We start from the raw sequence: 24,568 nt of genomic DNA on the forward strand, positions 1-24,568 counted from the left end.
AGGATGGGATAGGATGCGGCCGGTGGAGTTTTAAGTGAGTTATAGTTTATTAAAGATGGAAGTTGTGAGCCCAGGAGAAAGAAAGAATTTGCATATATATAGTGTTTTATCATGTCTTCGGATGTCCCAAAATATTTCACAACCAATGAATTACTTTTTGGTGTGCCGGCAAATGCAGTAGCCAATTTTCACACACCAAAGTTCCACAAACAATAGATAAGGTGAATGGCCAATTAATTTGTTTGTGTTGGTTGAGGGAGGATTGTTGGCCTCTTCAAACGGTTTTATAGGATCTTTATGTCCACCTGCAATGGCAGATGGGGTTTCAGTTTAATGTCCCATCTGAAAGTTGGCACTTCTGACAATCTAGCATTCTTTTAGTGCTGCACTGAAGTGTCAGCCTTGATTATATGCTCCAGTCTTGTAGTAAGCCTCGAGCGCTTGTTCTTGTGACTCAGGGGCGAGAGTGGAACCAACTAAACCGAGCAGAAATTTGGAGTGGTCAGGTCTATGGTATGGTGACCATGGTATGGCTAAGCATTTCACTGGCATCAGGAGCGAATTGAGGGTGGAGGTAGATGATGTTACAGAGGTGGAAATAGGCAGTCTGGGTGGTGGTCAAGCTGCGAGGTTTAAAGTTTAACTCCGAGTCAAACTGGTATCACACCGCCTGGTTCAGCTTAAAAAAGCAGCCGTGGAGGGGGATGGAACGGGGCTAGGGTGCAGAGTTTTTTTGGTGAGAACTGAACAGAGTGCCAAGTTTCAGAAAGTTTTTGCTCATCCATGACTTGATGTGGGACAGCCATGGGTGGTGATGGTGGAGAGGTAGACCCAAGTGGATCTGACCCTGTGGCTACGAATGATGCAACTAAAGAATAACATCCAGATAAGAAAAAGAAAGATGAGAAGGGTGGAAGAGAAGCCGTTGCAGGAGATTACAACCAACTTTCTTGATATTTGTAAAGTTGCTGATAATTAATATTATATCTATGACTTTGACTAGATATTTTTTTTCAGCTGACAGGAGAAGCCTTTGATCAGTACAACGTACAAAGGGAAGCATCAATAGATATCACAATTAAAGTTATAGATATAAATGACAATGCTCCAGTCTTTACACAAGAAATCTTTCAAGGGAGTGTGGAAGAGCTGAGTCCATTTGGTAAGTTATTTGATTTTTTTTTTAATACTTCTCTTCAATTTAGTTTTTCCTTCCCTTCCTCACCCGAAGGCACTAACTCTTCCATGTGTGTACCAAGCGCCTTCCAGTACCTTGCCTGCACTGCCATTTGTCATATGTGAATCACTGGGACCTTGGCTCCACTGTGGAGGATGTGTGTGTGTGTCACAATTGGATTGATTCTGTTCTCGCCTAGCATCTACACACATGCTTCCCAGCATTGGATAGTGATCAGGAATGGGACCCCTGGCTAGGAACATAGCAACGGGAATAGGCCATGTAGCCCCTCGAGCCTGTTCCGCCATTCAATTAGATCATGGCTGATCTGTATCTTAACTCCATTTACCCGCCTTGGTTCCGTAACCCTTAATACACTTACCTAACAAAGATCGATCAATCTCAGTTTTGAAATTTACAATTGACCCCCAGCCTCAACAGCTTTTTGGGGGAGAGAGTTCCAGATATAAAAGGGTAGTGGAAATCTGGAACTTTCTCCCCCACTAGCTCAATTGCTAAATTTAAATCTGAGATAGATAGCTTTTTGGCAACCAAAGGTATTAAGGGATATGGACCAAAGGCAGGTACATGGAGTTAGATCACAGATCAGCCATGATCTGATCAAATGGCGGAGCAGGCACGAGGGGCTGAATGGCCTACTCCTGTTCCTATGTTCCTAGATGGAGTTAAGATACAGATCAGCCATGATCTAACTGAATGGCGGAGCAGGCTTGAAGGGCTGAATGGCCTACTGCTGATCCAATGTTCCTATGTACAGGTGAGAATTGCTGCTCTCACTAAGAGAGACCATTTGATTGATTGAAAGACGGAACTTGCATTGATGGAGCGCCTTTGACATCCAGGGGATGCCCCAGGTGCTCTTCACAGCCGGCGAGGTGTTTCTGAAGTGTAGTCAATGTTGTAACGCAGGCAAACGCGGCAGCCAATTTGCGCACAGCAAGGTCCCATAAACAGCAATGAGAAAAATGACAAGATGATCTGTTCTGGTGGTGTTGGTTGAGGGATAAATATTGGCCAGGCCACATCAGGAATGGAAAGGTATGCTGACAGAGTTAGAGGAAGTAGGATGGGAGGAGGCTCATGTGGAGCATAAACACCGGGATAGATCAATTTCTGTGTTGTAAATTCTATGTAATTCCCACTGCCCTTTGTGTGAAGAAGTGCTTCCTGATATCACCCATGAATGGCCTAGCTCTAATTTTAAGTTTATGCCCCCTTGTTCTGGACTCCCCCCACCAGAGGAAATTGTTTTTTCTCTCCTATCTACCCTATCAAATCCTTTGATCATCTTAATCTATGGGGAGTGCAGCCAGAGCCAAGTCCATAGCACATGGGAGGCTCAGCTGTACTGGGGGGAGGGGAAAGGTCAGGAGAGCATAGTGATAGGGGATTCTATAGTTGGGGAACAGACAGGAGTTTCTGTGGCCGCAGGCATGAGTCCAGGATGGTATGTTGCCTCCCTGGTGCCAGGGTCAAGGATGTCACTGAGCGGCTGCAAAACGTTATGAGGGGGGAGGGTGAACATCCAGAGGTCGTGGTCCACATCAGTATCAATGACATAGGTAGAAAGAGGGATGAGGTCCTGCAGGAAGATTTTAAGGAGCTAAGAAAAGAATTAATAAGCAGGACCTCAAAGGTAGTAATCTCCGGATTACTCCCAGTGCCATGTGCTAGTGAGTATGGAAATAGGAAGATAGAGCAGATGAATGCGTGGCTGGAGAGATGGTGCAGGAGGGAGGGCTTTAGATTCCTGGGGCATTGGGACCCGTCCTGGGGGAGGTGGGACCTGTACAAGCCAGACAGGTTGCACCTCAACAGGGCCGGGACCAATATCCTCGCGGGAAGGTTTGCTAGTGCTGTTGGGGAGGGTTTAAACTAGCTTGGCAGGGGGATGGGAACCTGAGCGTACATTCAGAAGGGAGAGAAGCAGAACTGGAAATGGAAGGCAGAAAATTAGTAAGTGAGCTTGGAAGCAGAGGAAACAAAGGTTAGAAAATAAACAACAAAGTTTGGCAGTGCTCAATGGTACATACCTCAGTGCAAGCAGTCCAGTGAATAAGGCAGATGAGTGGGAGCACAGATAGACACATGGAAATACAATATCTTAGCTATTACAGAAACATGGCTTGAAGAGGGGCAGGAATGGCAGCTCAACATTCCTGGTTACAGGGTTTTCGAACAAGGTAGAGAGGGGGATAAAAAAGGAGGGGAGGGGGTGGCAATTTTGATTAAAGAAACAATTACAGCTGTGAGGAGGGATGATATGTTAGATGGATCATCAAATGAGGCCATATGGGTTGAACTAAAGAACAAAAAAGGGGCAGTCACGCTGCTGGGAGTGTACTATAGACCCCATCCACCACCCTAAACATTCACTCCCTTCACCACCGCCGCACTGTGGCTGCAGTGTGTACTATCCACAGGATGCACTGCAGCAACTCGCCAAGGCTTCTTCGACAGCACCTCCCAAACCCGCGACCTCTACCACCTAGAAGGACAAGAGCAGCAGGCACATGGGAACAACACCACCTGCACGTTCCCCTCCAAGTCACACACCATTCCGACTTGGAAATATATCGGCCGTTCCTTCATCGTCGCTGGGTCAAAATCCTGGAACTCCCTACCTAAGAGCACTGTGGGAGAACCGTCACCACACGGACTGCAGGCGGTTCAAGAAGGCGGCTCACCACCACCTTCTCAAGGGCAATTAGGGATGGGCAATAAATGCCGGCCTCGCCAGCGACGCCCACATCCCAGAAACGAATAAAAAACAGTCAGAGGGAGATAGAAGAGCAAATATGCAGGCAGATTTCTGAGAAGTGCAAAAACAATAGGGCAGTAATAGTCGGGGATTTCAACTACCCCAATATTAACTGGGATACAATCAGTGCAAAAGGCATAGAGGGCATAAAATTCTTAAATTGCATTCAGGAGAACTTTTTTAGCCAGTACGTAGCAAGCCCGACAAGAGGGAGGGCAGTTCGTTTTAGGAAATGAGGCTGGGCAGGAGGTAGGAGTATCAGTGGGAGAGCAGTTTGCTGGTAGTGATCATAATTCAGTTAGATTTAGCACAGTTATGGAAAAGGACAGAAATAGAACAGGAGTAAAAGTTCTCAAATGGGGAAAGGTCAATTTTATTAAGCTGAGAAATGATTTAGCAAAAATGGACTGGAAACAGCTACTTGAAGGTAAATCAGTGTCAGAGCAGTGGGAGGCATTCAAGGGGGAGATTCAAGGGGTTCAGAGTAAACATGTTCCCACAAAGAAAAAGAGTGGGACTGCCAAATCTAGAGGCCTCTGGATGACAATGACCATACAGGGTAAGATAAGGCAAAAAAGAAAAGCTTATGTCAGCCACCGAGAGCTCAATGTTGCAGAAAGCCTAGAGAAGTATAGAAAGTGCAGGGGTGAAATTAAAAACGAAATTAGGAAAGCAAAGAGAGGGCATGAAAAAACATTGGCAAGTTAAATTAAGAAAAATCCAAAGATGTTTTAGAAATACATGAAGAGTAAGAGGATATCTAAGGAAAGAGTAGGGCCAATTCGAGACCAAAAAGGATGTGTGGAGGTAGAAGATGTGGGTATGGTTCTTAATGAATACTTTGCGTCTGTCTTCACAAAAGAGGGAGACGATGCAGATATTGTAGATAAGGAGGAAGAGTGTGAAATATTGGATGGGATAAACATAGTGAGAGAGGCAGTATGAAGGGGATTAGCATCTTTGAAAGTAGGTAAATCATCAGGCCCAGATGAAATGTATCCCAGGCTGTTAAAAGAAGCAAGGGAGGAAATAGCGGAGGCTCTGACCATCATTTTCCAATCCTCCCTGGATACAGAGTTGGTGCCGGAGGATTGGAGGACTGCTAACATTGTATCATTGTTTAAAAAGGGAGAGAGGGATAGTCCGAGTAATTACAGGCCAGTCAGTCTAACCTCAGAGGTGAGCAAATTATTGGAAACAATTCTGAGGGACAGGATTAGCCATCACCTAGAAAGGCACGGGAAAATCGAGGACACTCTGCATGGATTTGTTAAGGGAAGGTCGTGAGTGACTAACTTGATTGAATTTTTTGAGGCGGCAACAAGGAGGGTCGATGAGGGTCGTGCATTTGAGGTAGTCTACATGGATTTTAGCAAGGCTTTTGCCAAGGTCCCACATGGCAGATTGGTCAAAAAAGTACAAGCCCATGGGATCCAAGGGAAAGTGGCAAGTTGGATCCAAAATTGGCTCAGTGGCAGGAAGCAAAGGGTAATGGTCAACGGGTGTTTTTGTGACTGGAATGCTGTTTTTCCAATGGGGTTCCGCAGGGCTCAGTATTAGGTCCCTTGCTTTTCGTGGTATATATTAATGATTTGGACCTAAATGTAGGGGGCACGATTAAGAAGTTTGCAGATGATACAAAAATTGGCCGTGTGGTTGATAGTGAGGGGGAAAGCTGTAGATTGCAGGAAGATATCAATGGACTGGTCAGGTGGGCAGAAAAGTGGCAAATGGAATTCAATCCAGAGAAGTGTGAGGTAATGCATTTGGGAAAGACAAACAAGGCAAGGGAATACACAATAAATGGGAAGATACTGAGAGGTGTAGAGGAAGTGAGGGACCTTGGAGTGCATGTCGACAGATCCCTGAAGGTAGCAGGACAGGTAGATAAGGTGGTTAAGAAGGCATATGGGATACTTTCCTTTATTAGCTGAGGCATAGAATATAAGAGCAGGGAGGTTATGCTAGAACTGTATAAAACATTAGTTGGGCCACAGCTCGAGTACTGCGTACAGTTCTGGTCACCACATTACAGGAAACGTGATTGCACTAGAGAGGGTACAGAGGAGATTTACGAGGATGTTGCCAGGACTAGAGAATTTTAGCTATGAGGAAAGATTGGATAGGCTGGAGTTGTTTTCTTTGGAACAGAGGAGGCTGAGGGGAGATTTAATTGAGGTGTACAAAATTATAAAGGGCCTAGATAGAGTGGATAGGAAGGACCTATTTCCCTTAGTAGAGAGGTCAATAACCAGGGGGCATAGATTTAAAGTAATTGGTAGAAGGATCAGAGGGGAGCTGAGGAAAAATGTTTTCACCCACAGGGTGGTGGGGGTCTGGAACTCACTGCCTGAAAGGGTGGTAGAGGCAGAAACCCTCATCACATTTAAGAAGTACCTGGATGTGCACTTGAAGTGCTGTAACCTACAAGGCTACGGACCAATTGCTGGAAAGTGGGATCAAGCTGATTGGCTCATTTTCGGCCACGATGGGCCGAATGGCCTCCTTCTGTGCCGTAAATTTTCTATGATTCTAAACACTTCAATTAGATCATCTCTTAATCTTCTATAGTCAAGGGAATGAAAATGTAAAATCTGTATTGTTTCATCCCTTCTAGGTACCTTTGCAATGAAGCTAAATGCAACTGATGCAGATGAAGGAGACAATGCCATTGTTCATTACAAATTCATATCTCAAGGAAATAAGGAACAATTTACCATTTTATATACTGGAGAAATCAAAGTAACATCTCCTAATCTAGACCGGGAGGTTAGTGGAAATATTTCACAGGTTTTGCAGATAAGTGTGTTACCGTATCTTGCAGACCCACAAAGATTCTTAGCAGCAGCAAGCATTGGATTGTGCCATCGAACAGTTGGTGCAACTGCGCCTGCATTACATTAGGTACCCAGATTAAAATGAGTGCGTATAGGGATGAATTTGCCTGTGGGCTCCCCTGATAGTCCGCCATAGCCTTCGTGGGAGACCCACGGAAACACCTGGAGAAACACCGTCGATCCTCCGTCGTAGATGGACGATTAAGGTAAGTTCAGTCCCTATATATTTCAGGTAACAATGTTATCCAGCCTAGTGGGACTATTCCTTTTTTCCAAATGCAGACCCCACTACCATTCTTAAAGTCACCTGTGTTGCCCATGCAGCCCTTGTTCTCACACATAACCATGCAAATTATTTGGGGCAGGACATCCAACACGCACAGTATTTGTGCAAAATGGATGAGTCATTTCTCGAGTGCACTACCATGCCCATTTTACCTTGATGCGTTTCACACTGCTAAGATTATTCCCAGCGTGAATTGGCCGCTTGGTGCAGAATCTGTATGGCGCTGGGCTTCTTGATGATAATATAGCTACCATTTAAGTCCTGGCACAATAATGGCACAATAATGTCAATGTCCTCACATTGTCGCATGCAGTGCGTTGAGCAATGACTCATAACCAGTATTGCAGCAGTGACGGCTTTGTTTCACTCGCTGCACATCGAGACAGGTGAGCAAGTACTTTGACTGCATTCACTCCTCTGCCCCCTGCGTCCGCATCCTCTGAACCAACGGGCTGAACTCCCTTCCAGCTAATACTTGAAAAGCGGAAGTCATGTTCTTCAGCTCTTGCCAGCACCTAGGTATCTCCAGCCTCAACTTCATTAGTTTCCCGAGCTACCACCACAGCGTAAGCCCAAAGTTGCGGAATCTCGGTGAAGATACTGCAGCACTTGCTCAGTTTTGTCTGCAGCGATTCGGTCGCGGTTCATCTTTCAGAGGTCGAGTTACTCTTATCAAGGTGATGTCATCAGCAAAGAAACAAACATTTCTGTTGAAGAGGATGAGAGGTTCTCAGTAACTTCAATCTCCTCGAGGGATCCGATGAAGGCTTTGAACGTTCACTTCTCACGATCCTAAATTTGCGTCAGAGGAAATCTCCTACCAGATCATCGGCTCTGCCTTTTCGTAAAATGTGATAAATAATGGGATTCCATTGTGCGTTCTGCTCGTGCCATTATTCATACTTGTTTTTTTTTAAGTTATTAAGCTCCTGCATAATCCCTATCTCTGAGCAACAGAGTTAGAAAAGTACTTATTTGTTCATGGGATGTGGGCGTCGCTGGCAAGGCCGGCATTTATTGTCCATCCCTAATTGCCCTTGAGAAGGTGGTGGTGAGCTGCCTTCTTAAACCGCTGCAGTCCGTATGGTGAAGGTTCTCCCACAATGCTGTTAGGCAGGGAGATCCAGGATTTGACCCAGCGACAATGAAGGAACGGCGATATATTTCCAAGTCGGGATGGTGTGTGACTTGGAGGGGAACGTGCAGGTGGTGGTGTTCCCATGTACCTGCTGCCCTTGTCCTAGGCGGGAGAGGTCACGGGTTTGGGAGGTGCTGTCGAAGAAGCCTTGGCGAGTTGCTGCAGTGCATCCTATATATAGTACACATTGCAGCCACGGTGCGCCGGTGGTGAAGGGAGTGAATGTTTAGGGTGGATGGGGTACCAATCAAGCGGGCTGCTTTGTCCTGGATGGTGTCGAGCTTCTTGAGTGTTGTTGGAGCTGCACTCATCCAGCAAGTGATGCCTTGTAGATGGTGGAAAGGCTTTGGGGAGTCAGGAGGTGAGTCACTCGCCGCAGAATTCCCAGCCTCTGACCTGCTCTCATAGCCACAGTATTTATGTGGCTGGTCCAGTTAAGTTTCTGGTCAATGGTGACCCCCAGGATGTTGATGGTGGGGGATTCGGTGATGGTAATGCCGTTGAATGTCAAGAGGAGGTGGTTAGACTCTCTCTTGTTGGAGATGGTCATTGCCTGGCACTTGTCTGGTGTGAATGTTACTTGCCACTTATCAGCCCAAGCCTGGATGTTATCCAAATCTTGCTGCATGCCGGCATGGACTGCTTCATTATCTGAGGGATTGCGAATGGAACTGAACACTGTGCAATCATGAGAAGGTCACTGCCCTGAGGAACTCCTGCAGCAATGTCCTGGTGCTGAGATGATTGGCCTCCAACAACCATGACCATCTTCCTTTGTGCTAGGTATAACTCCAGCCACTGGAGAGTTTTCCCCCTGAATCCCATTGACTTCAATTTTACTAGGGTTCCTTGGTGCCACGCTCGGTCAAATGCTGCCTTGATGTCAAGAGCAGTCACTCTCACCTCACCTCTGGAATTCAGCTCTTTTGTCCATGTTTGGACCAAGGCTGTAATGAGGTCTGGAGCCGAGTGGTCCTGGCGGAACCCAAACTGAGCATCAGTGAGCAGGTTATTGGTGAGTAAGTGCCGCTTGATAGCACTATTGACGACACCTTCCATCACTTTGCTGATGATTGAGAGTAGATTGATGGGGTGGTAATTGGCCAGATTGGATTTGTCCTGCTTTTTGTGGACAGGACATAACTGGGCAATTTTCCACATTGTCGGGTAGATGCCAGTGCTGTAGCTGTACTGGAACAGTTTGGCTAGAGGCGCGGCTAGTTCTGGAGCACAAGTCTTCAGCACTACAACCACGATGTTGTTGGGGCCCATGGCCTTCGTTGTATCCAATGCACTCAGCCGTTTCTTGATATCACATAGAAACATAGAAAATAGGAGCAGGAGTAGGCCATTCGGCCCTTCAAGCCTGTTCCACCATTCAATATGATCATGGCTGATCCTCTATCTCAATACCATATTCCCGCTCTCTCCCCATACCCCTTGATGCCTTTTTTGTCTAGAAATCTATCTATCTCCTTAAATATATTCAGTGACTTGGCCTCCACAGCCTTCTGTGGTAGAGAATTCCACAGGTTCACCACCCTCTGAGTGAAGAAATTTCTCCTCATCTCAGTCCTAAATGTCCTACCCCGTATCCTGAGACTGTGACCCTTCGTTCTGGACACCCCAGCCAGGGGAAACATCCTCCCTGCATCCAGTCTGTCTAGCCCTGTCAGAATTTTATATTTTCAATGAGATCCCCTCTCATTCTTCTAAACTCGAGTGAATACAGGCTGAGTTGACCCAATCTCTCATGTGGAATGAATCGAATTGGCTGAAGACTGGCTTCTGTATTGGTGCGGATATCAGGAGGAGGCCGAGATGGATCATCCACTCGGCACTTCTGGCTGAAGATGGTTGCAAACCAGAGGTGAGGTGAGAGTGACTGCCCTTGACATCAAGGCAGCATTTGACCGAGTGTGGCACCAAGGAGCCCGAGTAAAATTGAAGTCAATGGGAATCAGGGGGAAAACTCTCCAGTGGCTGGAGTCATACCTAGCACAAAAGAAGATGGTAGTGGTTGTTGGTGGCCAATCATCTCAGCCCCAGGACATTGCTGCAGGAGTTCCTCAGGGCAGTGTCCTAGGCCCAACCATCTTCAGCTGCTTCATCAATGACCTTCCCCCCATCATAAGGTCAGAAATGGGGATGTTCGCTGATGTCCTTCAGGACTCGGCCAGCTCGGTCAGTAGTGGTGCCTCTTGGTGATGGACATTGAAGCCCCCCACCCAAAGTACATTCTGTGCCCTTGCTACCCTCAGTGCTTCCTCCAAGTGGTGCTCAACATGGAGGAGGACTGATTCATCAGCTGAGGGAGGACGGTAGGTGGTAATCAGCAGGAGGTTTCCTTACCCATGTATCACCTGATTCCATGAGATTGCAAGGGGTCCAGAGTCAATGTTGAGGACTCCCAGGGCCACTCCCTCCTGACTGTATATCACTGTACCGCCACCTCTGGTGGGTCTGACCTGCCGGTGGGACAGGACATACCCAGGGATGGTGATGGAAGAGTCTGGGACGTTGGCTGAAAGATATGATTCTGTGAGTATGGCTATGTCAGGCTGTTGCTTGCCTAGTCTGTGGGACAGCTCTCCCAATTTTGGCACAAGTCCCCAGATGTTAGTGAGGAGGACTTTGCAGGGTCAACTGGGCTTGGTTTGCTTTTGTCGTGTCCGGTGCCTAGTGGTCTGATGCCGGGTGGTCCGTCCGGTTTTATTCTTATGACTTTTTGTAGCGAGATTTTACAACTGAGTGGCTTGCTAGGCCATTTCAGAGGGCAATTAAGAATCAACCACATTGCTGTGGGTCTGGAGTCACATATAGGCCAGACCGGGTCAGGACGGCAGGTTTCCTTCCCTAAAGGGCATTAGTGAACCAGATGGGTTTTTACAAAAATCTGGTAGTTTCATGGCCACCATTACTGATACTAGTATTTTAATTCCAGATTTTATTTAATTAATTGAATTTAAATTCCCCAGCTGCCGTGGCGGGATTTGAACTCATGACTCTGGATTATTAGTCCAGGCCTTTGGATTATTAGTCCAGTAACATAACCAGTATGCTACCGTACCCGTTCGATCCCCCAGTTCTTGCTGGATTAGAATCATAGAATCATAGAAGTTTACAACATGGAAACAGGCCCTTCGGCCCAACATGTCCATGTCGCCCAGTTTATACCACTAAGCTAGTCCCAATTGCCTGCACTTGGCCCATATCCCTCTATACCCATCTTACCCATGTAACTGTCCAAATGCTTTTTAAAAGACAAAATTGTACCCGCCTCTACTACTGCCTCCAGACACTCACCACCCTTTGAGTGAAAAAATTGCCCCTCTGGACCCTTTTGTATCTCTCCCCTCTCACCTTAAATCTATGTCCCCTCCCTTTGGGAAAAGATTTTGACTATCTACCTTATCTATGCCCCTCATTATTTTATAGACTTCTATAAGATCACCCCTAAACCTCCTACTCTCCAGGGAAAAAAGTCCCAGTCTATCTAACCTCTCCCTATAAGTCAAACCATCAAGTCCCGGTAGCATTAGTGCTAGGGATGCCACAGTGTCTGGATTAGGGAAGGGGAATATCTGCCACGATCCTTGCGTTTGATTGCTGTACAGAAATTCCTGCCGGAAGTGTTTGTGTACGGATCCCGAGCGATGAGGGAGGAATTGTCTTCACTATGACATCGCCCACAATTGAAGAGCTTTTCTGATGCTCATTGTCGGGGGTTCACACCTAAGTGGTCACTTGGATGAGCTACTGGAGGGTGTCTGGAGCCAAAGAGCAAGTCCGTGGATTCGGGAGATGAGAACATTTGGCAAAAAAAAGTTGGGACTATATGTGGCAACGGATGGATAAGCTTGTGATATTTTGTTAATATGGTTGCCCTCTGCGTTCTGGACAAATCGCAGTATATGGGTGACCCACAAGGGCTGTAACATGGTCATGACCCGAATGTGGCTTGAAGTTACCTGCTGGGAAAATGGTATCGTATATGTGCAAGAGACCTATGTATAAATTGTGTTTTGTGTTACGAATAATGTACTATTAGATTTTTAATTTTAAGGTGATATTAGTTCGTTGCGTTTTAACTGGACGAAGTCTTGTCTAAAATAACATTATCCAGAAGTATAAGCCTAAAGATTTTTCGTGCCGTCTCTCCTTATTTAGACGCAGGATCTCTACACATTCACTGTTGAAGCCCGTGACCAGAGTGGGAGTGTTCAAGGATTATTTGCGACAGCGACAGCTCAGATCAGGATCTTGGATGTTAATGATAATATCCCCAGCATTGAAAAATTCGAGGTAATCTAAAACTCTGCTGCCCGTATCCTAACTCGCACCAAGTCCCGTTCACCCATCACCCCCAGTGCTCGCTGACCTACATTGGCTCCCGGACCGGCAACACCTCGAGTTTAAAAATCTCATCCTTGTTTTCAAACCCCTCCGTGGCCTCGCCCCCTCCCTATCTCTGTAACCTCCTCCAGCCCGACAACCCTCCGAGATCTCTGCGCTCCTCCAATTCTGGCCTCTTGCGCGGCCCCGATTTTAATCGCTGCACCATTGGCGGCCGTGCCTTCAGCTGTCTAGGCCCTACGCTCTGGAATTCCCCCCATAAACATCTCCACCTATCTCTTTCCCTTTCCTCCTTTAAGACGCTCCTTAAAACCTACCTCTTTGGCCAAGCTTTTGGCCTTACTATCTCCCTATGTGGCTCAATGTCAAATTTTGTTTGATAATCGCTCCCGTGAAGCGCCTTGGGACGTTTTACTACATTAAAGGTGCTATATAAATGCATTGATGTGGAGATGCCGGTGATGGACTGGGGTGGACAAATGTAAGGAATCTTACAACACCAGGTTATAGTCCAACAGTTTTATTTGAAAATCACACGTAACCCCAGCAGCGAAAAAAGAGTTATCTGTTTTTAATACAACTGGTCATTCTCTCTCTTTCAGATGTTTCTCTCTCTCTCTCTCTCTCTCTGTCTTTGGGTTCTGACCGTTTGTATATTCAGTAGTCCTGTATGTAATGTCTCTCTGTCTGAACACCATTCGACTCCTTTGATTGCCTTGACAACGGGCAGTTGGAAAGATTATCTGTAATCACCAGGCATTGTTCTCTGACTATATATGCTGTACCTTTCATGGAACCCCATACTCACCTGACGAAGGAGAAAGCCTCCGAAAGCTTGTGATTTTCAAATAAAACTGTTGGACTATAACCTGGTGTTGTAAGATTCCTTACATATAAATGCAAGTTAGTGTAAGTTTATCATCTAGCTAACAGACAGCTAATGCAAAAAATGGTATTTGGTGATCTCTTTGAATTTTGCTTATGATATAAAAGAAAATGAGTATTTTTTTCTGGTGGTGTTGTATTTGGCTTTCCTTGTTTATTCTTTCACCCTCCATATACTACAGGATTGACCTGGACATCCAAAAGAGAAAGCCATAGGAGAAGGTGCAAGAAAAGATTTACTAGGATGATACCAGAACTGAGAGGTTATAACTATCAGGAATGACTGTACAGGCTGGGGCTCTTTTCTTTAGAAAAGAGAAGGCTGAGGGGTGACCTGATAGAGGTCTTTAAAATTATGAAAGGGTTTGAACAGGATAGACATAGACAAGATGTTTCCACTTGTGGGGAAGTTCAAAACTAGAGGACATAAATATAAGATGGTCACCAATAAATGCAATAGGGAATTCAGGAGGAACTTCTTTACCCGGAGAGTGGTGAGAATGTGGAACGAGCTACCACAAGGTTGAGCCGAATAGATGCGATGCATTTAAGGGGCAGCTAGCTAAGTACTTGAGGGAGAAAGGAATCGAAGGAAATGCTGGTAGAGTGGGAGGAAGAGCCAGCCTGTACAATCTTTCCGGATAGTTGTAACCTCTCAGTTCTACAAATTTAATTTGGAATTGAGTTATTGTTGGATCCAGTCATAGGAACATAGGAACAGGAGTAGGCCATTCAGCCCCTCGTGCCTGCTCCGCCATTTGATAAGATCATGGCTGATCTGTGATCTAACTCCATATACCTGCCTTTGGCCCATATCCCTTAATACCTTAATACCAGTCAGAATGGACATAGTCGATGGTACCTTTTGGCCGTTTTCCCCTTCACCTGTGACCTTTCTCAGACAGTGCTTCAGAAGCCCCTATCAGATAGTTAAGGCTTGTACCTGGTAGCGTGTCCAAGCACCTGGCTGGTTGAGGGGTGAAGAATATTCTCGAGTTCCTCAAGTATTGTCAGTATAGTGGCTGTACTGGGTAAGTGTCGCCTAAGCCCTAAGCTCTGGAATTCCCTCTCTAAACCTCTCTGCCTCTCTACCTCTCTCTTTTCCTTCTAAGACGCTCCTTAGAACCTACCTCTTTGACCAAGCTTTTGGTCACCTGCCCTAATATCTCCTTATGTGGCCCGGTGTCAAATTTTATTTGATAATCGCTCCTGTGAAGCGCCTTGGGATGTTTTGCTACTTTAAAAGCGCTATATAAATGCAAGTTGTTGTTGTTGGTTTTGTGGCCAGGGACGCTGTTTCTTTGAAGTGGACAATACCTTGTAGGTTGCTAAGTTAGTTAATGTGGGCACTTGGGTCTTTCAACCAAGATATCATGCTCCATAGACAGGCCTCGTCATGGATTTCAGACTCACCACCACACAAAGCCTTTCAGAAACAAGCTGCTGTTTGGAGTACCACATCTAGGAGGCACAAGAGCTGTACGTGCACTAGGAAAAATGCACAATCCCATCCCAGATATACTGAATGAGTAAATGTGCGCACTAAAAAAGTGCCTCATTATCTAGGCTAAAGCAGCAGCAACAACAACAACAACTTGCATTTATATAGCGCCTTTAAAGTAGTAAAATGTCCCAAGTCACTTCACAGGAGCGATTATCAAACAAAATTTGACACCGAGCCGCTTAAGGAGACAGGTGACCTAGTCAAAGATGTAGGTTTTAAGGAACGTCTTAAAGGAGGAGAGAGAGGCAGGGAGAGATTTAGGGAGGGAATTCCAGAGCTTAGGACCTAGGCAGCTGAAGGCACGGCCGCCAATGGTGGAGCGATGAAAATCAGGGATGCGCAAGAGGCCAGAATTGGAGGAGCGCAGAGATCCCGGTGGGCTGGAGGAGGTCGCAGAGATAGGGAAGGGGCGAGGCCATGGAGGGATTTGAAAACAAGGATGAGAAGTTTAAAATCGAGTTAAAAATCAGAGTCCTATTTTAAACACTCACAGGGAGCAGGAAGCCCCCTGCCATAATATTGCAGCTTCAGTGTCTTCCGGCACCTTCTGAATTTCCAGCTGTCTGAAGGGATTATCAGTTTGGACAGGTACAAAAAATAATTTAACAGGCTGGTGGAATGTTGGCCTTTATCTCAAGGGGGCTAGAATACAAATGGGTGGAAGTTATGTTACAGCTGTACAGAGCTCTGGTTAGACCCCATCTGGAGATACTACATTCAGTTCTGGACACCGCAGGTCAGGGGGGGATATATTGGCCTTGGAGGGGGTGCAATGCAGATTCACCAGAATGATACCAGGGTGAAAAGAGTTAAATTATAGACTTGTTATAGACTAGGCTTGTATTCCCTTGATTATGGAAGATTAAGGGGTGATCTAATTGAGGTGTTTAAGATGATCAAAGGATTTGATGGGGTAGATGGAGAGAAACTATTTCCTCTGGTGGGGGAGATCAGAACAAGGGGGCATAACCTTAAAATTAGAGCTAGGACATTCAGGGGCGATGTCAGGAAGCACTCCTTTAAACAAAGGGGAGTGGAAATCTGGAACTCTCCCCCTAAAAAAGCTGTTGAGTTTGGGGGTCAATTGAAAATTTCAAAACTGAGATTTTTGTTAGGTAAGGGTATTAAGGGTTACGGAACCAAGGCGGGTAAATGGAGTTAAGATACAGATCAACCATGATCTAATTGAATGCAGGAACAGGCTCTAGGGGCTGAATAGCCTAGTCCTATGTAAGTTATAAAGAACAGTAGGTATCTGCCCCAATCCTACCCAAATAAACAACCCAAAGAAGAGCAGGATGGTAACGTTTAGCGTTTAAGTGGTGTGACTGGGAGACTATTCTTCTTAAAAAGTTCTTTGGGAGCCTGCATGTCCGCCAGAACAGGCAGACAGCACCTTGGCTTTACGTTTCATCCGACAGACGGCACCTCCGACAGTGCAGTACACCCTCAGTGTTGCACTGAAATGTCAACTTAGATCACATGCTCAGGTCTGTAAAATAAGATGGTAAAAAAGATCGTTGAGAAAGTAATATGACTAAACTTTAAATTGATCACAGATCATTGAGACAGTTTTTCTATCTATGTTTATTGGTGCTTTTTGCGTTTTGAGCTCTGGATCGAAAAGTTTTGCATTAAATTTCTTCACAGAGAGCTAAAGAAAAGATCATATTTTCCATTTCAGTATGAAGAAACTGTGAGCGAAAATACTAAAAACCATCAAGTGGTGCGTATAAAGGTGCTGGATAAGGACCAAGAGTTCACCGATAACTGGTTGGGACACTTTGATATCATTGAAGGTGATGAAGGAAAGCACTTTAGGTTTGAAATGGATAACCAAACAAATGAAGGAATCTTGATACTTCAGAAGGTAAAGTTGAAAACCACGTCAAATTTGTCAGACAATGTAATCATCAGAGAGATGCACGAGCACTTGAACTCTGAAAACCTCAGCAGACTGTGGCAGGTGGAGTTCAATGTGAGCAGGTGTGAGGTCATCCACTTTGGACCTAAGACAAATAGATCAGGGTATCTCCTAAATGGTGAGAAGCTCGGAAATGTGGAGAAGCAGTGAGATTTAGGGGTACAAGTACAGAAATCACTAAAGCTAGTGGACAGGTACAAAAAATAATTTAAAAGGCTAATGGAATCTTTATCTCAAGAGGACTGGAATACAAAGGGGTGGAAGTTATATTTCATTTATATAAAGATCTGGTTAGACCCAATTTAGAGAACTGCGTTCAGTTCTGGGCACTGCACCTCGGGAAGGATATATTGACCTTGGAGGAGGTGCAGCACAGATTCACCAGAATGTTACCGGGGCTAAAAGGGTTAAATTATGAGGACCGGTTGCATAGACTAAGGTTGTATTCCCTCGAGTATAGAAAATTAAGGGGTGATCTAATTGAGGTGTTTAAGATGATTAAAGGAGTTTATAGGGTAGAGAGAGAGAAACTATTTCCTCTGGTGAGGGAGTCCAGAACAAGGGGGCATAACCTTAAAATTGGAGGTAAGCTGTTCAGGGGTGATGTCAGGAAGCACTTCTTCACACAAAGGGGAGTGGAAATCTGGAACTTCCTCCCCCAAAAAGCTGTTGAGGCTGGGAGTCAATTGAAAATTTCAAAACTGAGATTGATAGATTTATTAAGCAACAGTATTAAGTGTAATAAACTGGATAGCCCGGTGGTGAAGGATACAATACTAGAGCCTGATCTTCAGTTGCTTCCAAGCCTTTATTCACAGAGATCCACATTACCCACACCACACCCGAGATAAGCTCTCATATAACTGGATATAAGAGAGTCCCCGATTGATACGCCCCACCTGAATACAATTAACACTAATTGAAATAAATCATACGATACAATTAACCGATTCCCTTCTCTCTCTTTAAATAAAAAAATTAAACTTTATATATACAATCCAAACAAAAATTTCAAAAGTCAAAAACTTCCATACTCTGTACAGCTTATACTATTCAAAGCATTACATTGTGAGGCCACCCTTCTCCAGGACCCCTAATAATTTCTTCGTACATGTACTTCTTTTAGTAAAACAATCCGACAGCTGATTTAATTTTAAGAGATTTCCTTCCTCTCCAGCATTTGTTTCAAGCCAGTAAGGTCAATCCGTAATCTTTTCTCTCACATTTTTTGTAGAGTGTACATTGTCCCACAATGAACGATTGTCTACATAACAATCACTGGGTATACTACCTTCAGTACTCCCATTGTACAGGATGTCACTCAGAATATTTGCCAAATAGAATCCCATACCCACTGCGTCGACAAGAGCCAGTGTTTCAGCAGCCAGAGTACTTTCAACAACCCTTTTTATTTTCTTAGCTTCTCAAGCTAAAGGACAACATTTCCCATTCTCACCCATAAGAAACACTCTGAAACCAGCTGCACTAGAATACCCATCAGGAAGATTAGCATGTGAAGCATCGCTAGAGATAACTAGCTTCATTTTCTTTGGGCCACCTAAGGATGGGAACTGAAGTACGCATTTATCTATATTTAACTTTCGTCACGTTTTATTTGCCCGTAAGATATTCTTTACTACGGGGTGTCTCATTGATGTACTTAACTCCAACACATCAAAGCTAGCATCTGGTCTAGTCTGAGTGCACAACCAGTTCAACTGACCAATCAAGCTTCATAATTGCTCTGTCTCTTCTTTAGATATAACATCATCTTCCTGTGATGACCTCGTACGATTCACCGCGATGGGAGTAACACTCTCTGAACAGGACTGTTGATTTAAAGTTACACCAGACCCACTCTGCTTAAAATCTAAACCAATATATTTAAAAGCCCCACAGGCCTGACTCCTAATTTTAAATTCTACTCTAATCTTATTAATGACGACAATTTCTCAAATTCCACAGTACCACCCCATAAGAAACCATCAACACGCATCATGAAGATGCCTGAAAGTTGTCCATTACGGTACCAATAAAACACTGCAGGATCTGCTTTTAGTTGAACACAACCTATTTTTTGCAAAACAGATCTCACCCAAAAATGCCATACCCTGGAAACATCATTCAGCCCATAGAAGCATTTGTTTAGTTTCCATAGTTTTCCTTCCACATCTGCTGCCTCGTTAGACGGTTTCAGAAACACTTCTCTCTGAAAAGTTTCGCCCTGCAGAAATGCAGCTTTTATGTGAATTGACCTGCACTCCCATGAATGTGCTGCCAAAAGAGCCAAATAGATTTTTTAAGATTACCTTTACAGCAGTGGGAGAATCCACTCGAACATCTGTATCACCCAGTTTCTCTTCAAAACCCCTAGCTGCCAACCTCGCTTTAGCCTTATCAGTCCCACCTGCAAGGACTTTTCAGTACAAATCTATCTATGCGACAAAGCTGGTTGACCTTTATCTGTTACCTCAGAGTAAACTCCAAATTCTTTTCAACTATCTAACTCCCTTTGTTTTGTTTCTCTTACCCGTTTATTCTCAAGTTTATTGGCAGCCACCAAAACTTCACGATCATGAGGACTCCTGCCTTTAGTTCTGTTACATGACTGTTCTGTGGTCTTTGTTTCATTGTCTGACCCAGTCAAGCTACGTCTTCCACGTCTACTTCTATGTCTGTAGGGACTACTACTGCGAGATCTCCCTCTTTCATCTCTAGTTCGCGATCGTTTTCTGACGTGAGATTCACTTCCAGACTCCCTATCACTACTTGTACTCCGCTTTCATACTCTCCACTCTTTTACCCCATTCTACAAGTCGCAGCATGACCATCATCCTGAACATTCAACCAAAATTTAAACCTACCAGTAGCTTTGCCTGCACGTCCCAAAATTGTCGCATCCATCCATAAATTAGTCCCTTCTGGAACATATGTCACCCGTGCACCCACTTTGGGCAATTGTTCTGTGGATGTGATAGCTCTGTCATGTGTTTCTTGATCACTGATATTACCACTGTCCAGCCCTTGATCCACCTCAGGAACCTCATCAAAAAAATTAACACCTGAGGCACAAGGTGCCTCGTTTACTTCTATCAACTGCTTAGAGTCCAAGATTTTATAATTAATTCCAATTAATCATGAGGAATGAACCTTAACAGTTTGATTACCATGTTGGACAGTTACTGTCTTACCATCACGACCTATTACCTTACCAGGGCCTTCCCATTCCCTATGACCCTCCTTTTTATGGTATACCAAATCTCCTGAATTGAACTCTGCCTCAGGTGGTCTAAAACGATGCCTCAGTGCTCTATGAATTTTCTCTGATACCTCAGCCTTGATAAAAGCCCGTCTCCCTGCATGCATAGCATTTAAATACTCAGGAAAAATGGCACTAATTGTCGTGCCTTCTAGAGCAGGAGGATTATCACAAAGAAGAGAAGGTAATTTGGGATTGCGTCCATGGACTAGTTGGTAAGGATTATATCCTCCAACCATCCGAAGAGAATTCTTTGCATGAACTGCCCATGCTAGGGCAGGTGACAATTTACACTCTGTCTTCAATCAGCCAAAATTTCCTGCACCGTGCTATCAATCACAGCATGATTCCTTTCACAAAGACTATTCTATTTAGAATAATCTTTTTCTCCTTACTATGTATTGGTGCAGAAATACTAAATCTCATAGCCAGGTCAATAAAATGTAATCATAGAATGGTTACAGCACAGAAGGAGGCCATTTGGCCCGTCGAGCCCGTGCCGGCTCTCTGCAAGACCAATCCAGCTGGTCTCACTCCCCTGCCCTATCCCCGTAGCCCTGCAGATTTTTTCCCTTCAAGCATTTATTCAATTCTCTTTTGAAGGCCACGATTGAATCTGCCTCCGCCACCCCCTCGAGCAGTGCATTCCAGATCATAACTACTCGCTGCGTAAAAAAGTTTTTCCTCATGTCGCCTTTGGTTCTTTTGCCAATCACCTTAAATCTGTGTCCTCTGGTTCTCAACCTTTCCGCCAATGGGAAGAGTATCTCTCTATCTACTTTGTCTAGACCCTTCATGATTTTGAACACCTCTATCAAATCTCCTCTCAACCTTCTCTGTTCCGAGGAGAACAACCCCAGCTTCTCCAGTCTATCCACGTAACTAAAGTCCCTCATCCCTGGAATCATTCCAGTAAATCTTTTCTGCACCCTCTCTAAGGCCTTCACATCCTTCCTAAAGTGCGTTGCTCAGAATTGGACATAATATACCAGTTATGGCTGAACCAGTGTTTTATAAAGGTTCATCATAACCTCCTTGCTTTTGTACCCTATGCCTCTATTTATAAAGCCCAGGATCCCGTATACTTTTTTAACCGTTTTCTCAATCTGCCCTGCCACCTTCAATGACCTGTGCACATATACCTCCAGGTCTCTCTGTTCCTGCACCCCCTTGAGAATTGTACCCTTTAGTTTATATTGCCTCTCCTCGTTCGTCCTACCAAAATGTATCACTTCGCATTTTTCTGCGTTAAATTTCATCTGCCACGTGTCCGTCCATGCCACCAGCCTGTCTATATCCTCTTGAAGTCTATCACTATCCTCCTCACTGTTCACTACACTTCCAAGTTTTGTGTCATCTGCAAATTTGGAAATTGTGCCCTGTACGTCCAAGTCCAAGTCATAAATATATTTCAAGAATAGCAGCGGTCCCAGCACTGATCCCTGGGGAACACCACTGTACACCTCCCTCCAGTCTGAAAAACAACCGTTCACCACTACTCTCTGTTTCATGTCACTTAGCCAATTTCATATCCATGCTGCCGCTGCCCCTTTTATTTCTTGGGCTCCAACTTTGCTGACAAGCCTATTATGTGGCACTTTATCAGACGCCTTTTGGAAGTCCATTTACACCACATAACCGCATTGCCCTCATCAACCCTCTCTGTTACCTCATCAAAAAACTCGATCAAGCTAGTTAAACACAATTTGCTTTTAACAAATCCGTGCTGCCTTTCCTTTATTAATCCATGCTTATCCAAGTGACTATTAATTTTGTCCCGGATTATCGTTTCTAAAAGCTTTCCCCACCACCGAGGTTAAACTGACTGGCCTGTAGTTGCCAGGTTTATCCTTACACCCTTTTTTGAACAAGGATGTAACATTTTCAATTCTCTAGTCCTCTGGCACCACCCTCATATCTAAAGATGTTTGGAAGATTATGGCCAGCACCTCTGCAATTTCCACCCTTACTTCCCTCAGCAACCTAGGATGCATCCCATCTGGACCGGGTGATTTATCTACTTCAAGTACAGCTAGCCTTTCAAGTGCCTCCTCTTTGTCAATTTCTTAACTCTAACCAAATAGATTCTGTCCTTGACCCCTCCCGGATGTCCTCTCTCTCCAGCACTACAATATTCTCCTTAATCAATATTGCCACCCCCCCCCCCATTTCTTTCCTTCCTTATCTTTCCTGAACGCCTTGTATCCAGGAATATTTAGTACCCAATCCTGTCCCTTTTTGAGTCAGATCTCCGTTTTTGCCACAACATCATATTCCCATGTGGCTATTTGCGCCTGCAGCTCACCAACCTTTCTTACCATGGTTTGTGCGTTTACACACATGCACTGTAAACCTTTCTTGGACCTTCCTTGTATTCTTTCTCAGTCTGATCCCACCTAATACAGTACTATTTCTTACTCTAGTGCTATCTGTCTCTCCCAATCCTTTGTGCACCTTGTTTCTCCTTTCCAATGCTGCATCTTGGTGCCCATCCCCCTGCCAAATTAGTTTAAACCTTCCCCCACAGCACTGCTGTACCTCCCCGCGAGAACGTTGGTCCCAGCTCTGTTGAGGTGCAACCCGTCCGGCCTGTACTGGTCCCACCTCCCCCAGAATCGGTCCCAACCGCCTCAGGAATCTAAAGACCTCCCTCCTGCACCATCTCTCCAGCCACGCATTCATTTATGTAAGATGAAAACATTTCTGTCTTTGTCCTATATCTTTAGATCCATGGCAACTGCCTCGTTAAAGTCACGTGCCAATGCAACACTTACAGTAGGATGTGGGGGCGTCCGTCTATGCTTCTTACAGATTTCACCGTTCTCACTAATCTCTTCTGTTAGCCTCATATTCTTCTTATCAACTACACCTGCATCTTTTAGCAGGATTTTTAAACGTTGACAAGTAGGGTGGGCAAATTGAATATGTAACTTTAAGACAATTTGTTTTTGTTCTCTCTTATCCATATCACCTAATGCCATTAATGCCATTAATACTTGCCTAACACACTGATGAGAAACATAAGGTTTTATTAAGAAGATGCAATAATGCCCTGACTGGATAAACTACAAATCAACCGATTTCCCAAAAATGATTACCCCATCGTGTTCCATTTCAAGTTTCATTTTTGCCTTTCTCTTGGAAGGTTTACCCAAAAGCATCGGTATCTCACTGGAGACTACATCCGTACTCGTAAAATGGCTTACTCCAGTCCTGGCGGAACAGGCTCGAGGGGCTGAAAGGCCTCCTCCCGTTCATTAATGTTCCTAATTAAAACTGAGTAAATTAGTATGGAGCATTTGCCAATTACTTTTATTCTTAGTTCTTCATATTTTTCATAGTTTGTTTTCTTATGAATGTCTATTGCTTTTTCTTCTGTTTTCACCGGACACGACTGAATATCTTTCCCTTCTCCTCTCGCCCAGGAATTGAATTATGAAGAAGTGAAACTGGTGAGTTTGACAGTTAGAGTTTCAAATCAGGCACCGTACCACAGCTCCGTGTCTCAAGCCAATACTGTAAATTCCATTCAAATAAAAATCAAAGTAAAGAATGTGAAAGAAGGTTTCGAATTTAGGCCCTCGAAATGGCTAATATCGATCACTGAAAGTTTGACTATCAAGGAGTTACATCAAGTATTTGGGACGTATCGAGCGGTTAGTGTTGACACTGGGAAAGAGCATAAAAGCACCAAGTAAGAAATTAATTCTGTTGTGTTTTTTTTCTTCCCACTTAATTTTTTTTTTAATGGATCTAGCAATACAGTAATCAATATTTTCAACATTTGCAACAGATATGCAAAGAATACTGATCCAGCTAACTGGTTAGTCATTAACTCCGAAACCGGAGAGGTTACCTTTGTTGGTGTTCCTGATCGAGAGTCTAAATATGTGATTAATGGGTCGTACACTGCAACCATTTTGGCCATAAATAATGAGGGTAAGTAGATGAAGTAATCGAATAAAGCCTCCAATTCTAACAAGTTCCAAAACACAAATAAAATAATGTCTGCCCTAATTAAGTGTGTATTGTTTTATATGATATATTAGATGTATTTAGGGAGAAGCTAGATAAACATATGAGGGAGAAAAGAATAGAAGGATATGCTGATGGGATTAAACGAAGAGGGATAGGAGGAGGCTTGTGTGGAGCCTAACCACCAGCATGGATCAAGTGGGCCGAATGGCCTGTTTCTGTGCTGTATATTCTGTGTGATTGTACGTATTTATGTCATGCATGTCTACAACATCGTTGGGTATTTTAGATGTTCAACTTATTGGATTGAAATTAGTTTACAGTCCTCTCTGATGGTCCAGGGAAGCTTACTCAGTAAGTAGCTGAGCGTACAGATCAGGAAAGCCCCAGGTTTCATCCCAAGTGTGCGTTTGTGGACATCGGGCTAAGACAGGAACGTGTTCAG

The 24,568-nt window shown here is 44.4% G+C and overlaps 1 protein-coding gene across 1 annotated transcript in view; it reads left to right on the plus strand.

Moving 5' to 3' along the window:
- Nucleotides 1-24,568, plus strand: part of LOC137309972 (desmoglein-2-like) — a 70,038-nt gene that overhangs the window by 29,136 nt on the left and 16,334 nt on the right. Inside the window, exons 6-11 of the mRNA XM_067977976.1 lie at nucleotides 1,018-1,162; nucleotides 6,577-6,728; nucleotides 12,391-12,525; nucleotides 16,650-16,835; nucleotides 23,574-23,842; nucleotides 23,942-24,087. Of these exons, the coding sequence (XP_067834077.1) occupies nucleotides 1,018-1,162; nucleotides 6,577-6,728; nucleotides 12,391-12,525; nucleotides 16,650-16,835; nucleotides 23,574-23,842; nucleotides 23,942-24,087 (1,033 nt within the window). The remainder of the gene's footprint in view (nucleotides 1-1,017; nucleotides 1,163-6,576; nucleotides 6,729-12,390; nucleotides 12,526-16,649; nucleotides 16,836-23,573; nucleotides 23,843-23,941; nucleotides 24,088-24,568) is intronic.

Source organism: Heptranchias perlo, chromosome 3 (assembly GCF_035084215.1).
Source record: "Heptranchias perlo isolate sHepPer1 chromosome 3, sHepPer1.hap1, whole genome shotgun sequence".
NCBI lineage: Eukaryota > Metazoa > Chordata > Chondrichthyes > Hexanchiformes > Hexanchidae > Heptranchias > Heptranchias perlo.